This window comes from Fukomys damarensis, unplaced genomic scaffold, assembly GCF_012274545.1.
Source record: "Fukomys damarensis isolate Sample0158 unplaced genomic scaffold, DMR_v1.0_HiC HiC_scaffold_17, whole genome shotgun sequence".
Classification (NCBI taxonomy): domain Eukaryota; kingdom Metazoa; phylum Chordata; class Mammalia; order Rodentia; family Bathyergidae; genus Fukomys; species Fukomys damarensis.
Genome location: NW_022900929.1, coordinates 40441804 through 40459477, shown reverse-complemented (window position 1 = coordinate 40459477; position 17674 = coordinate 40441804). Strand labels below are relative to the sequence as shown.

Below are 17674 nucleotides of genomic sequence, written 5' to 3'. Positions count from 1 at the left end.
AAAAAAAAAAAAAAAAAACTTTTCTCCTCTTAAAGGTGGCCTTTTAAAATAAAAAATAAATATTTCAATCAGAAACCTGAAATAAAATCCTAATAAATACTTGTATGCTAGGTATGGCACACCAGCATTTATTATTTCAAATATTGGTCTCAAAAATGCATTCTAAATTATAGGATCCATCATTATGAATGGGCAATTGTTAAGTAGTTACAAGGATTAAACTTAGCTTTAAATTGTATCATCTGGAAGACTATCTCCTTTCACTTACGTGTAGTTCTAGAGTGGACAATGCCTGTTCACTTAGATCATCATATTTAGTGTCAGATATGACAGAATATCAGTCTATCTTTTTGTTTTATTGAGCTTATTGGTACATTCTAGGTATACACTGCTCAGTCTATTTTTAAGAGGAGAAAAGAATTAGTTCATAGTAAAGAGCCTTTTTTTCATTAAATCATATGTTCCAGGCTATAATCTCTAGACATAATCTAAAAGAGGAAGAAATAAAAGGGCAACAAAATATGTAAAGAAAACCAATAAATAACAAATTAATTTAGTAATATTTAACAAACATTTTTAGTAAGAGTTTAAGCATAACAACAAGCACTGGAGGTGAGGACAGCCAAAATGAGCTCAATCTTGGGAGCAGCCTATATGTTCATTTACAGCTGAATGGATGAAGAAAATTTATTTACACACAATGAAGTACTACTGTGCAATAAAGAGATAAATTTGAGGGGGATGCATAGTGAGACCATAATGTTAAGTGAAATAAATCAGACACACAAGCTTAAATATGGCTATGGTTTCTCTTACATGAGAAACCCAAATTACTAATAAAGAGCCAAATAAAAGGTAATAGAAGTGGGGAAATAGATCTTTTTCAAATAGGTAGGGGATCAAGAGATGGAAGCAGGGGAAGGAGAGAAGGGAAAAAGATGAAAAAAATTGATTGAGATGTGTCATGTACATGTACCAATTCCACAAAAGGAATGTAATCATTATGTACTGCAAACATGTACTTAAATTAAAAAAAAAAAAGAAATGGAAACATTTAACAAAGCGAGGAAAAGTGGGGAGGTAATTTAAAGGAATCAATTAAGAAAGTTCTGAAGCTGGAAAAGAAGTAAAACCTATAAAGAAGGAAAAATAACCTTAAGTATCAGAATCAAATTGCAGACTAGGTGATAAATAATAATGAAAACACAGCACTTCCTTTGTGTTTTGAAGGGACAAATCTGTAATAGTGACACTTTATCACATGTTGATTTTTATGTACATCTTTCTTCTCTGTCTCTTTTTATTTTTTTTAAACAGGGAATACTCTTAAAGAGCAGGATAGCACCTTACAGAGTTGTCCCTACATAATTTGCCTCAATAAATAAATGACCATTTGGTTGCAATAAACAATTTACTTTGGTGCTAGAGGCTTCTAATTCACCATCTATGACACTCTTAATAGCATGACTAATTCCCTCCTACCATGATCTCTGTCAGACTTAAAATCCTATGTCTAAAAAATTAGGAGGCTAAAAAGGATTACTTTTCCAGGTTGAAGTACTGTAATAAAAAGATCTGCTAGTTATGAAGTGTAAATTAGTACATGTGCAATAGTTAATAAGTTGTCCATAAAGACTTTGGAGAGTTCTAGGACCTCAATTTGTTAGTTAAGTGGGCAAAGTTCTGTTTTTTGGCATTTCTTCCTCTTACTGTGTTTTTCTCTAAATTGCTTACTTCCACATTAATCTCTCATCTAAAATTTATAATTTCTAACGTTTATCACCTTGTAACATAATTGTACTCAGATATGTTTTCTTCGCATTTCTATAAAGGCAGAAACTCTCTCATAACATCAATAATGGCGCACTAGAATGTTCTGGACAAAAGAGAAACTTAATAAAAGCTTGCTAAATAAATTATTATTTTGACAATTAATGGAAAAGAAGTTAGAAGACCATAAAAGAAGAATGCATGAACATTAAACATGGTGATGAAGATGTCTGATCATTTTTACTAAATAAGCATTTTTTTAGATTATCCACCTTGAGTTATTTTCTTATATAATTCCCTTTATCATTATTAGAATCATAGAATTCAAGTCATAATGTTGAAAATATTGAAACTTTCCATTTAGCCAAGTGTAAATCTGGCAGTCTTTTCCAGGAGGCATAAGAGCTTAGAAAAAGCAGATATAATGCTCTCTTAAAATATGAGATGAGTGTCATAAATTAAAACACAAGTAATAATGTAAAAAACTGAATAAAATTCCTGTTTTTTCACTATACTAATCTTAACCATTTACAGAAAAATCACAATACTCACCATAAACTGAATCTGTTTTAAAACAGTTTATATGTAAAAACAACCCAAATAACTAAAGATAAATGTTTAGTAGTACCATTCTAACTTGTTAAAGATACGAAAAAGGAAAAGGAGGATGGAGTTAATAGAACCCACAGGCTACTGATGTGGCAGTTTATCAAATGTAGTTGTAATGAAAGATAAATAATACAAGCAATTCACACTTCATGAAAGGATAAAAGTGTCAGTGTGTAGGTACCAGTTTTACTGCAGGCCATAATCAGCAAGTAAACGAAAGTGCAATGTCTAAAAAGTTTATAGCCCTCTATGAAGGCCTCGTCTTGTCAGGTATGATTTAAGTATTCAGACGACTTTAGTGGTACTAAACAAATTGAGTGTTTGTGAACTTAGAGGACATGTTCTATTTCTCCCCACAAAAGTTGCCTCAAGCTTAAAGTGAAGTTGCTTCTATTGTTCATATTTAAGGAAAGAGAAGAAAATGCTGAAATGATCTCTCACACAATTATTTTCTTCTTAAAGAGAGGGCAATCCAAAGTGAATGTTTCATACTCTCCACCTTCTCCACATACATGAACTCCATACTTCTTAGAAAGCTGGAATAGGAAAAAAATAAAATAGAAAACTTAAAATTAAGACAGTAAAATGCTCATTTAACCTGTATCATTTTATCTTAAAAAATCATGCAGAAATCTTTGACTCCAAAACAAAGTGTAATGTTACAGGAAAATAACTATCTGCTTAAAAGATACAATTAAAGCCATTTAAAAATTACCACAAAGCACAAATTTTTAAAAATAATCCAAAACTTTCATATAGGTATAAGGCTAGTATTTTTCTTTATAATGGCAAAGCTTATAAGTTACCATGAATTGTAGGAATGGTATCAGCTTTAGTTTCAAAGGATTTTAAGGCACTGTGTAGTGAATGAAAATATATACAGCCAAACTGTGCTGCCCCTGCCCTTTGACCTTTATGTGGAACAGGAAAAATATGTTGTTTTTAGAGAATTTCTCAGGGACATAGAGAAAAAAAGCAGGGCCTTCCTGTAGCCCTGTGAACAAAAGGGAGTCACATGCATGGTTATTATACTTCAGACTATCATTATTAGGAAACTCCCAGAAGTAGTAAAAAGCAGTAACATTCCAAAGCTGTAGAAGGCCTTAAAAGGTTCAATCCAAAAAAGGTGGAGAGAGCTTGTAAAGTTTTCAGTCAGATTTGAAATTTAGAAAAGCAAGCAAGGAAAAAAAAAAACAACCTATGTTTTACATTAAATTTAAGTCATACTATTCAAATTATTTTGATATCCAAAAGAAAAAAATTTGTTTTGATGGCATCAGTGCAGAGAAGCAGTCTCACTGACTGTGTTGGACAGGAATCTTTCAGCTTATGTGTTGAGGCTGTGTCACTATAATTCTGTCTCCATTCTGAATGTCACAGCTATCCCCACTTATACCTTCTGCTCCAATGTCCGCACAGCCCGAAGAAGAGTGATACCTTTGATGTTCTATTACTGCCAGTGCTAGACTATTGCCTAAGTCATCATTTTGAGATGCACAGTTATACATCTATTTATTTGGTTTTCATAGTTGTGCTACTATGCTGAATTCATTAAATTTCAACTGTTGACTATGTGCCTGTAGGGATTTAAAGCACAGATCTATGAAGGTTCTTTTTCTTCGACTAAGGATCAGCAATAATGTGAATAGCACTGTAAAGCCAAAAAAACAAGGACAGGGAGGAGAAGAAAATGATGCAGTGTTTTCTATAAAAGCTTTCAAGAACAAAGCAGATATATTTTCATCTTGCTGGAGTCATGAAGTAAGACTAAGAGGCCAAAGTATGAGTAGTGGTCCTATGGGGCCAAATAACAGGAAGAGACTACTCTGTCATATTATAATAAATTAAATTAAAATCTGCTTTACAATAAATGCATAGGAATAATAATGTGACCTGGACTTCAGGCATATTTTTCTGTTCTGCCAGCTAGTATCTATGCCCATGTGTTCTCCGCTGGTCTCTCATGCCAGTAATTTTCTGGAAAGGGAACCTTGTACTCTCACCTCTATGACTGGCTAGTCTGTTTAAGTGGAAAGTATGCATTATCAATTATTAACTTTTTTTAATAGAAAGTGCTTCATTGTAGCTCTGCATTATTTTTGTAATCAACAAAGCATGACTATTTTTAAGTTAAAGTTTGTGTATGTTATATCCAACAAAAATGGTTCTATCAATCCTTAGTAAAAATAATGTAAGCTGCTATATAAAACTAATATTTACTCCTATAAATTATAGCACTAATATTTAAAAATTATTCATTTAAATATGCATGTTTCCAGTTTACATGCTTTTATAACATTTATTCATTCAATCAATTCTTCAACAAATCTTCATTGAATAATTATTAGCCAGGCCTTGATGAATGATGAAGAGCCTAAGGTAAACAAATATCTTTGGTTCCTTGAAGTTTCCCAAATACAGTATACTGTCTAGTATCACTAAAAAATGATGTGATTTCAGAATTAATATATACAATCTCGTCTCCATAAATTAATTAATACATATAATCTCTTTTCTTTTTATTATTGATGGATCAGTATGTACACATAGATTCCAAGTTAAGGAATCAAGAAAAAGGACAAAGTGGTTTTAAGGTCAAGAACTAATGCCTAGTCTATGAATCCTTATGATGTTTTTGGTATCTCCACTAAACTCCACTTCCTTCAAGTTCAAACACAGATAAGTACTGAGAGAGAGAAAAAAAATCATCTTTATTGGTTTCTTTAGCCATGTCGAAGGCTGTGTGGTATCTTGGGAGAACCTCAAGAAGCAAGCCTTATGGTAACCACTTTTGAAAGACACATCACTTTTTAAAATGAAACTCTGAGAGCACAAAGCATGATATAGGCATGTAATACAAAGTGTCATTTTAGATAAGTAAGGTATCCAGATGTCCACATTCCAAAATGTATTAATACTGAACAATCTTCAATTTACTTCAATTTTCTAAAACTTGTAAGTTAACGTTACTAATAGTTTAACTGTTCATAGAAAGCAGCAACTTTATTCTTAACACATCTAGCAGCAACTTTATTCTTAACACATCTCAGATCTGTATCTGGTTTCACCGTAAAATTCAGATTACTGTATGTTAGCACTTAATCAGGCCAAATATAATCTTTGAAATTTTTCTTCTATGTTTTTCTATGAGCATCACTGTAGTAAAAAGTACTAAATAATTGTTTTTCTAAAATTTTCTCTCTCTGAATTTTGTGATTCTTTCTGTAATTAATACAATAGCAATCTACATTGAAAAATAAACAAGTATTTTAATGTTAACTATTCTCTCACTAAGAGCTAATATTTTAATGATTAAAATATATTTAAGTTATATAGCCAGGTGTGGTGGTGCATGCCTGTAATCCCAGCACTTGGGAGGCTGAGGCAGGAGGATTGCTGTGAGTTTGAGACCAGCCTGGGCTACATAGTTAGTTCCAGGTCAGTCTCAACTATATAGTGAGACCCTTTCTCAAAAAAAGCAACAACAACAACAAAAAAAACAAAACAAAACAAAAGACAAAACAAAACAAAAATATTTAAGTTTTAGTATATGAAAAATACAGGTTTTTAATAACAAAAACATGACAAATAGGCCAGAAAATTTTGCTTTTTTGCTTTACACACAGAGAACTAAGAATACAATGCTTTGTGGATGTGCTAAATTATGGACTGATCAATCTTTTCCTACGTGAGTGAAGTTTTGTGATTACTTTCTTAACTGAAGAACAGAGAGAGGAGAACCAACAATTCATAGAATAGGGCAACTTCAGTATATACAGAAAAGAGCCAAACTCATGGATTTGTGGACTTCCATAGGGAGTCCAAGGAGTATGTTTGGCTAGCCAGTATTTTTTCCCAGTAGTGGTAAATTGGGAAGTGGCCACACGCATCAGGCTGGGGACAGGGCAGAAGAGAGGAGAGTGACTCCTTGGGGAATATTCAATGTTTTCTACTGAAGTTTCATTGAACCAAAGGCAGATGGACTGAGAGATTTCCTCTGAGACTTGGAGAGACTGGGAGAAGTATATTTTTGAAGATGAATTTTTGAAGATGTATAAAATTTTGGTAGCAGGACTGTCTGTAAAGTGGCATTAGGGAATGGGGACTCTCAGTGAAGGCGAATTCCAACACCTGAAACAAGCACAAACTGAAATGAAACAAAACTTACAACTTGACTAGAGATTAGACTGAAAAGAATGAACACTCCAGACTAGTTAATAGGAAGATAAAGGGGTGGCTTTTTCTGGGGTAAATATTATTTATTTCAGTTTCTGTTACCCTTTCTTACTTTTTTTTTTTTTGGGGGGGGTACTGGTGATTGAACTTGGGTCCTTGCGTTTGCAAAGCAGGCAGCAGAACCATTGAGCTAAATCCCCGGCTCCTCAATACTTATCATAAAATATGTTTTAATGATTCAAAAAAATAGCAGGGCATGGTGGCATAGGTTGTTTTCCTGGTAAGATCTTGTGGGGATGTTATGAGCATTAAACACGATGATATATACAAAGCTCTTAACACAAACCTGGCACATAAAAAACACTCAATACATGTTTTCTCTTCTCTGTTAGTTTAGTTTGCCCTGTCACAGGGCTTTCTGGTCTTTTCTCTATAGACTCACTTATTGAGGATCATGGCCACTACTGCATCTATTATTTCTATGCAGCTGGCTCTTAAATAAAAAAGCCTAATCACCAAGCTTTCTCTTGTGTACATATTAGATATCCCTGCCCATTTTACTGAATGTTTTACTTGGAAGTATTGTTGTTTTAAATTCAACAAAAATAATACAAAGTTTTGGTTTTTCCTCAAAATGTTCTGTGCTGAATTCCATGTCTCTAAGAGTTGAGTAAAGCTTGAAATCCTAGACTAGAACTTAACCCTGTCCTTTTTTTTCTATATTTAGCCTACATTTTAGGAAATATTACTTAATTCATTCAGTGAATTAACAAATACTTGCTCAGTACTAAATGACAGGTTATATTTGACATGCTTGGGATATGGCAGTAAGACAGATAAAGTGCACAATTTACTCCATTCTAAATCTTGATGACCACTCTGTACTTGAACTATTAACAATCTCTTGTTCCTGCTTCTTTCTACCTTTCAAATCTTTCACGCATTATCACCGCACTGATTTGGCTTAATACTACATGATTATGGCATTCATGTGCTCAAAAACTTTGGTAACTGACCAGTGCCTACTCAATAAAACTAAAAAGCCATTTGGTCCTATCCTTAACATAAATACGAAGGTACAAAGCTAATATATTAGATAAAATAAAATAGAGATTTAAAGGCTCTTGATTAACATAAATAAAAACGATAATCTTACAAAGAAATATATAAACTGATAAACATGCACCAAAATGTTGTCTCCTCTGCAGCTTACAGAAATCAGTGTTTTTACTGCCTGGGGATATCTTATTCTACCCTGAGACTTATATTTCTGTATTGCATCACTATGTTACTTCTTGAATTTGACAGTCTTTCATTAGTGCCTCTTATCTTATGAGACTGTTTCTAAATTTTCTAACCTTTTCCAGTGTCTTCCACACATTATATAGTACAGAATCATCAATTGGCTTCTGCTATAGGTGGGGCTTTTTCAGAGATGGCTGGATCTACAGTGTGATGCTGGGTGTGTGATTACTAAATTAGTCCACTGGTTTTGCATATTTCTGGTAGAATTAAGGGTGTCTTACCTTTGATGTGAGTGTTATCCTAAGGGTGGAGATCCTGGACAAGAAGATATAAGGGACAGAAATATGGTCTCTGGTCCCTTGTCATTTGCTGCCTTCTGCTATGCGACCCTGCCTTGGAGCCAGCCAACTATGAACAAAGACCTTGAAAAAACTGTGAGCCAAATAAACCTTTCCTCTTTTAACTTTGGGTATTGGGTATTTTGTCTCAGCAATGAGGTTTAATTACTCTTGCATGTTCCACAAAAAAGACTGACTAACATGTACTGACAGGTCTAATGTGAGCCAGAAACAAATGCCCGTCATAAATAAAATTATGAAGTTAAAAAGAGGAGAGTTAGTGATTTTTCTCTACCCTCAGAAGCAGAAACAGGTTTCTGTAGCCTCAATTCTGTTCCACTGATTCATATATCTGCTTTTGTTCCAGTCCATACTGTTTCTATTACTGGTAGTTTTGTCAGGTATTTCTATGCCTCCTGCTTATTCCTACTGCCCAAAATTGCTTTTGCTATTCTGGTTCTCTTCTGGTTCCTTATGAGTTTTAGGACTGTTTCTCTAGATTTGTAGAGTATGTTGTTGGTATTTTGATTAGGACTGCATTGAATCTGTGTTGCAGTTTTGGGAGTACGGCCAATTTGACAATATTGATTCTGTCTATCAAGGAGCAGGAAATATTTTTCCATTTTATGATATCCTCTTCAATTTCCTTCTTCAGAGTACTATAGTTTTCTCTGTAGAAGTCTTTCACTTCCTTGGTTAGGTTAACTCCTAAGTATTTCACTTTTCTTGAAGTGACTGTGAATGGCATCATTTTCATCATTTCTTTTTTATCTACTTCATTATTGGTGTATAAAAATACTAACAATTTATGTGTTGATCTTGTATCTTATCACATTGCTGAATTTGGTTATTGATTCTAAGAGTTTTATGGTGGAGTTCTTTGGGTCTTCTATGTTGAGTATCACGTCATCTGCAAATAACCATAATTTGAGTTCTTCCTTTCCTATATGTATCCCTTTTATTTCTTTCTCTTGCCTAATTGCCCTGGCTAATGTTTTAAGTATTATGTTGAATAGAAGAGATCATAGTGGATATCCTTGTCTTGTTTCTGATTTTAGGAAGAAAATCTTTCTCTCCCATTTAGTATGATGCTGGCTATCAGTTGTTCAAAAATAGCTTTAATGATATTCAGGTTTGGTTCTTCTTGTACCTGTTTTCTTCAGGGCTTTTAATCATGAAAGGCTTTTTTTTTTTTTTTTTTAAATCAAAAGCCTTTTCTGCACCTAATGATAGGATCATATGATTTTTTTTTTTTACCTGCTTCTGTTAATGTGATGTATTACATTTACTGACTTACATATATTGTACCATTCTTGCCTCTCTGGGATAAAACCTACTTGATCAAGATTATGACCTTTTAAATAATCTGCTGCATTTTATTTGCTAATACCTTGGTAAGGATTTTTGCATTCATTGTCCTCAAGGATAACAGCCTATTGCAGTGGTCAAAGACATATGACATGAGTGCTGCAGCTGGTTGTTTGTTGTCATTGAAAGCTCCAAATGGTTTGCCAGCACTGGCCTCTAATTTTCTTTTTTAGGTGGGTCTTTATTCAGTTTTGAGATCGGAGTGATAATGTCTTCCATAAATGACTTTGGGAGAACTTTATCCCTTTCAATTTCTTTGAAGAGCTTGTGGAGTATTGGTGATATAACATTCTTAAAGCTTTTGTAGAGTTCAGCAGTGAAACCATCAGGTCTTGGGCTTTATCTAGTTGATAGATTTATAATTACTGTGACAATTTCCTTTCTTATCATTGGGGTTTTAAGTGTATTTATGTCCTCTTGAGTTAGTTTTAGTAGTTCATATGTAATAAGGAATCTCCATTTCCTCAAAATTTGCTAATTTGTTGAAATGTAATTTTTAAAAAGTAGTTACTGTCTTCTGGATTTTGACAGTGTCTGTTGTGATTTCACCTTCTCCATTTCTAATTGCACTGCTATGAGTCTTTTCTCTATCTTTATGAGTCTGGAAAGGGCATACCTATTTCATTTATTATGGACCCTTATCTCTCACCATATACTAAATTAAAATAAAAACAGATCAAAGATCTAAACATTAAAACTAGTGGAAGATAAAACAGGTAAAACACTTAAAGGCATAGGTGTAGGAAAAGATTTTATAAAGAAAATCTCAATTGCACAAGAAATAACAGCAAGAATCAATGAATGACATTATATCAGACTAAAAAGCTTCTGTACAGCAAAAGAATTAGTTAGTAGAATGAAGAGACAACCTAGAGAATGGTAAAAAATTTTGCCAGCCACTCCTTAGAATAATACCTAGAATACTAATACTAATACCTAGAATATATAAAGAACCAAAATAAATAAATATGTATAATACATACAAAAATACATTAGTGTTCACCCACCAAAATTTAAAGACTCAGTCAAGAAATAGGCAAAAGAAATGAACAGACACTTCAAAGAAGAAATACAAATGGTCAACAAATATATAAGAAAATGTTCATTTTTTGGAAATGTAAATTAAAACCATGCTAAAATTCTATCTTACTCTGGGAAGAGTGGCAATCATCAAGAAATCAAACAACAACAAATGCTGGTAAAACTGTGATGAAAAAGAAACCATTACAGTGACACATGCACACCAATGATTATAATAGCACTATTCATAATAGTTAAATACTGCAAGCACCCTGAATATTCATTAACAGATGATTGGATAAGGAAAATGTGATATCTATACACAATGGAATACTACTTGGCTATGAAGAATTACATATTGGGTGGATTTGTAGGGAAATGGACATACCTGAAAAATACAATGGTGAGTGAAATAAACCAGACACACGAGCTTAAATACCATATGTTATCTCTCAGTTGAGTGAGGCAAAATACAAAGAGAATGACAAAGGATGGATAGAAGGGGACAAAGAGAAGGATCTCTTAAAAATAGGTAAGTGGTCCAACAGAACATGAATAAAGGATGAGGAGAAGAGGAAGGGGAAATAAGAATAAAGATGTACCATGTACAGGAACCTAGTAACCTTAATTTATGTAAACATTATATGCAATAACATGAGCTAAGATTAATAATATGAACAAGAAAGAAAAATAGGATAGGGGAGCAAGAGGAGTAGGGAGGGAGGAAGAAAGAAAGGGAAGGGAATTAAAAATAAACAAGCTATAGCATGTACATGCAGTCACTTCCCAAGATGACTGTAAACTGCATGAACTGCCAATGTATACTAACAAATTTTTTAAAAAGCCTACTGTGAATGAAGTATGAAAGAAACTGCTGCGTGTATAAAAACTTACTGAGTGCTCCTTTTTGGGCATTTCTTATATACACATATACATACATACATACATACATACATACGATTATGCTGTGTAGAAGCCAGAGAAAAAGAAGACATTCAAATTGCCCAGCATAATTTCCTATTACTCTCCAAAAAAAAAATTTTTTTGTTCAAAATATAGAATTATCCATTAATATTCTTCCCACCTAAGTAAGGCAATTTTTACCACACTGAGAAGCTACTTGTTCAAATCATCAATGACAACCATAGTAAGGTCTCATACCACAATATCTATATTCTATACTCTCTCTTTACCACTTTCTAAACTCTAATTCATGTGTAAAATATATTTCCTCTATATTCATTTTATATTTTTTTCTCTATTTTCCATCTTGCTTTTCCTGTGCTTCAGTATGCATATTTTATATTACTATATTTTGTGGCCATTAATTGTGGTCATTAATCTACTAGTAAACTCATTCATTATGTTTTAATTTTAGATATTGTATTTTTAAGTTCTAAAATTACTTGCTAAGATGAAATACTTCTTACCCAATTTATCAGCATATTATCCTAACTATTTTAAAGTCTTAAACTGATGAATTAATTATATCGATATCCTTTGGGATTTTTTATTCTCTAGTTTTCAGTTAATTCATGAGGTCTTCTGATATGTTCGGTAATTTTTCACTCTTTGCTAAAAAGTACAAGCAAAGTTTTTAAAAGTTATTTGGGGATCTGATTCACATTTTCTCAAGGCAACAAGAATAGGATCATATCACTTTAATTCAATCTTGAAGAGATGGATAAGTATCTGTGAGACTAATATCTGAACTAGATTATTTCTGGTTTAATTTTACTTTTAAGATATAGTCCATTCAGGACTCCAAACTAAAAACTTGAAGGATTAGCAGTACCATTCCACTTTGGTTGTTCTCACATGCTAACTTTTGTCTTCCTAGCCCTAGGAAACTGCTGAAAATCTCATCTTTTAAAAAATTTTTGTTTAAATTTTTATTAGTGTACATTTGCCACATATAGCGATTCCATTCAGCTCTGTTGACTGTATGCACATTCGTCATCTTGATCACTTCTACTCCCCTTGACCCACCTTCCCCTCTACTTCCTTCCCAGATTCCCTTCCTGTCTCCACAGAGTCTACCTCACTGTATCTTAACATCCCTTTTTTATTTTGCTCTTTAAAATATGTATTTTTGGGGTCTTTGATATTAGAGAAACCACGTGATATTTAACACCAGCAGGAGCTTTCTCCTCAGCATCTAGATATTTCTGTATCATTTTTTATGAGAAAATACTCTTAAAAGAAAAGAGGCAATGCTCAGGCATTCCGATATTCTGGAATTCTGGTCCCTCATATTATCACAGTCCTTAGACTTCTCTTATGCCTTCAAACACTGCTTTTATTTCATACAATTTTGTAGTTGTTTATGAGAGAGTTGGTCTGACACTAGTTGTCCATCAGAGCTGGAAATGAATGTCTTCAATATTTATTAAAACTGAGAAACATACAAATCATGAGATCTAGCATTTCCACTTCTTGGATTTAATCCCACAGAAAAACTCATATCATGACCCCAAACATATGTACATTAAGTTGCACTGAGGGATTACTTATAATAGCAAAAGATATTAAAGAAATCAATAAAGAATAAAGTCCATCAATACATAGGTTCAATGTATTATCGCATGTCCATGTAATAAAACAATGATTTGAAACAAATATGAATTTCTCTGTGAAAATAAAAGAGGGAAAATAATACGCATGGTATGTGTAAAAAGAGGTAAAAACTGATAACCATATGCACATGTAGAATGGAAAAGAGTAGTACTCTGGGAAAGAACACAAAACTGAGGGCTTGGAGTCACTGGAACATTCTTATTTTGTAGTGTTAGAGTTTATTATTCAACTTAACTTTATAAAAACATTAAGAGAAAAATAAAATATGGCATGAGAAATGCCATATATAATAAGACAAAGAAGAAAATGTGGCTCAAATTAAGTTTATTTAAACCAGAAAATATCACAGTAGTGAAGAACTTGGAGCTTAGTCTTTAAGCATTAACTGAAGGGGTAATGCATGTAGAGAACAACAGAAACATCAGTAGTTCAAAACTGATGAAGCATAGGATATGAGTAGGTTATCAATCTTACAAGCTTTATTTTCCTTCAAGGACACATTGTGTCAAAGTAAAGTATTTACATTTTATGTTGGCACAGTGAGGAATGGTTCAAAAATTTATAAGTAGTTTATGTTTCTGTTTAGATCTTAAATGTCCCATAAAAGTCCCATATATTCAGAGGTGGGGCTTTAAGAAAGTGACTGGATCATTGGAATTCTAGCTTCATCAGATTAACCCACTGATGTGACCATAGCTATACGTGCCATCAGCAAGTGGGAAATGGGTGGAAGAGACAGTCACTGGGGGTGTGACATGAAAGGATATAAATTCTTATTCTTGGCTCCTACCTTTGCTTTCTGCTTTCTGGCTGCCATGATGACAGCAGTTTTCACCTGCCAAACCTTTTCACCATACTGATCTCCTTCTTTAAACTGTGTCAAGTATTTTGTCCCAGCAATGGGAAAGATGACTAATACAATGTGACATGATCACCTATCCATTTTCTGTAGATCACAATGGTGATACATTGAGCAATGGATTGACAATGGGCAAAAAAAAAGGGGGGAAAAGACATTTGAGGTAGAAGAATGCTGCAATAAATGAAAGGAGACTAGTGTGTTGAGAATGAGGATAAAGGGCCACAGACAATAAGAGTTAAGAATATAGAGTTAAAAGGACTTAGGGCCTCATTTGTGAATACAGGAGAATATAAAGCAATTTATTACACATAACTTTATGGCTTGGATCACTGAGTAGACAACGAAGATCTTCATTATTAGAAAATACTGACATGACATAGATAAGTGGGGAAAGAAAGGTTCACTTTTTCATAGTTGAGATTACAATATTTGGGAACATTTAAGAGAAAAAGGTAAATACACATTTGGAGCACAGGAAAATGATGGAGGAACAGCTTTAATTGTTATAGGAATAAAATTGGTAGTTGAAGTTGTTGAGATATTTAAGATCACCACAGGAGGAAGGCGAAGGATGGAACTACACATATAAGGAATAGAATATGTAGAGAAAAGAATTAAAAGAATCATATCACAGTGATATATGCACACCTATATTTACAGCAGCACAGTTTGTAATAGCTAAACTTGGAAACAGCCCATTTGCCCATCAGTTGGAGACTGGATAAAGAAGATGTGGTTTTTCTATAAAATGGAATACTACTTAGCCATAAAGAATGAGAAATTAGAGTCATTCATATGAAAATGGATACACATTGAGGATATACTCCTAAGTACAATAAATTAGTCACACATGTATAAATACCAAATAGTTTCTCTGGTGTGAAAAACTATAATTGTACATAAGATCCTAATGATATAACTGACAATGTGAAATAGGAAGAAAAGGGCTAAAGGTGTAGGGGAAGTGGGAAGGGTAGGGGAAAGGTAATAAGGGAAATAAAAAAAAATGAGAAAATGAAAAAAAAGGAAATAAACTATTTGTAAATAGGGAAGGGAGGAGGGAGTGAAGGGAGGGCAGGGACAAGGGGAAAAAATGAGAACCAAGACCTGTCATGTAAAGGTACAAGATCCCAATGATGAATGTAACTGTACTGTATATCTAAAATGTACCAATAAACTCAATGAGAGAGAAAAAAAAGAATATGTACAGAAAGACTCCCTAATCCCCCAGAAAACTAATTGATCTCATACATCAGGAACAAAAGTAATGAGTAACAGTTTCACAAGGCATATACTCCTTCATAGAAATAGGACATGAAATGTTTCATTAGTATTGATAAACTAGAAGATGATACACTAAATCACTGTGCTGAATTACTTAGTGCTTATTAAAAGGTCATACATCTGATCCTTCTGAAATGAAATTTTTTGTTACTAAAAGAGTAAATGCATTTTAAGAAGGTCCCCATTGAACCACATCCTTAGGTCTGTAAATAATAGATTATAAACTCCTCAAGAATAAAGATATTATTTGATTAATTCATTATGCATACCTAGCACTCACCAAAGCCTCTGTTACCTATCAGACCATTTAACAATGTCACACAGTTTAAAGATGAGATAAATGGATGGCTAGAAGGACAGGAGTCAAAGCAACTGAAAAAAGAACTAATATTTGGCAAAATCATACAGAGATTAAATTCTGGTGGGCATGGAAGAGTCAATATACATGTCAACTGATAAATAAGATAATCTGGAGAGATCTGCTTTATCTTGGTCAGCCAGGAAGAACTTCTCAGAGGAAGTTGTATTTGACCTGTCACTGAAACTATGAGAAGGTATCATTTGATGGTCTGAGGAAAACACATCCAGAACAGTTAAATTCTAAGAAGAAAAGGGATGACAAGTAAACTTATTTCAAGAGGTGTATGCGATTTCGGATCAATGAACAAGACCGACATTGGTAGAAGAGGAGTCTGAAAAAACTGATAGAATGCTGATCTTGCAGGGTCTTACAGGTTGTGATCTCCTAAGAGTTTAGATGTCATTCGAATTGCAATGAGAACCATTTAAATTTTAAATTAAGTAGGTGTATCATTTGATTTACACTTAAAAAATATCACTGTGGCATCTCTATGAATAATGGATGACAGCAAAGCATAGAAGCAGGTAGACCAGTTAGAGGATGATGTAATATGCTCCACAAAAATGATTATGGTCAGATGGTGCAAAGTGCTTGAACATGGAACGTATTCTGGAGACAGAGCAGGAAATATCATTTCAATGGATTATATATAGGAGTGAAGAGTCCAAAGAATCTGTATAGCAATGAGGACTCATTTAAAGTTTTAAGTGACAATTACAGTAAAATATTTTAAAGCAATTATTTTGAGGAAGTAGGCAAAATGAATTCAAGAAATAAAAGAAGAGAGGCAAATTTGGAGGTGTCAGTAATATCACAGGCCAGAAGTGAAAGTTGCCTGAATTAAGGTGATGACAAAGAGAATGGCAAAAAGCAATAGATATAAAAGCCACAATTGAATAGGGATTTAATTTGCAGTCCCTCTGCGCACTGGAGCATTGCAGAAAAATAGAACCTATAAAGATTTGGGAGTCCTGAGAACAGGCCATGTGAAGGGCAGAGATAATCCAGAAAAAGGTTTAGAGGGAAAATGGAGCTTGACTAGGAAATGGCCAAAGAAAGCAAGAGTGACCAACACAAAAGAAAAACTAGGGAAGAAAGGCAACAAAAATATGAAGAAACATTTCAAGGAGTGTTTGTAACTGACAAATGGTAAAGTGAGTATCACAGGTGATCTTGCTCAAACTTATCCTATTTAGAAATGGAAGGTGAAACTAGACTCTAGGTACAGGAAGCATCTGAAACAATAAAGAAGTATAGCAAAGAACACAGATGACATCCCCAGGTTGTTGGTTTTTTATTTTTCCCCTTGAAGCAAGGATGAAAGAGCTAATTAGAGTAAGAACTACTTTACAGGAAGGGAATTTTTATGATGGCAGAGGCTACAGTGTTTCAATCCTGATGTAGATGAGACAATAAAGTGAGACTAAAGACAGAGCAGGGAGGGGGTGGATCTCTAAAAGTAGTTGCAGAAGAGATGCAAGATACACAGGTAAGGATTTAGCCATATATAGGAGGGAGAAAACTCTCAGTTTCAGGAAGTAAGGATATGTGTGGGAACAGGCAAATTAGGAAGGATGTTGGGAGGCAGAGGAATTTTCAATAGGAGGACTTTTATTTTCTCCGTGAAGAAGATAAATCTTACACTCAAAGTGAGGGGGAGTGCAAAGATATTTGCAATTTGAGGTCTCTGCAAGAAGGCTGAGAATACTCACTATGAAAAATAGTTTTAAAATACTTGTAGCAGAATATAAGATTGTCAGGCCATGTTGAGGAAATTAATAAAGCTGAATAAAATGATTTTGAAATTTTTGTGTATGAATATTGTTAATTCATAAACATCTTTTTTTGTAGGCAAAATGTTGTGGGTTTTTTTTTTGTTGTTGTTTTTAAACAGGATCTCCCTATGTACTTGAGGGGGTCTTGAACTTACTATGTAGGCCAGGCTGGCCTCAAACTTACGGAAATTCTCTTACCTCAGCCTTCTGATTGCTGGAATTAAAGGCAAGCACCCACCATGCCTGGCAAAACCAACATCTTTTTTTTTTTTTTTTTTTTTTTTTTTTT

The 17674-nt window shown here is 33.6% G+C and overlaps 1 protein-coding gene across 1 annotated transcript in view; it reads right to left on the bottom strand.

Moving 5' to 3' along the window:
• Dph6 (diphthamine biosynthesis 6) overlaps nucleotides 1-17674 on the bottom strand; it is a 157045-nt gene that overhangs the window by 7361 nt on the left and 132010 nt on the right. The window contains exon 8 of the mRNA XM_010624627.3: nucleotides 2821-2915. Within this exon, the coding sequence (XP_010622929.2) occupies nucleotides 2821-2915 (95 nt within the window). The remainder of the gene's footprint in view (nucleotides 1-2820; nucleotides 2916-17674) is intronic.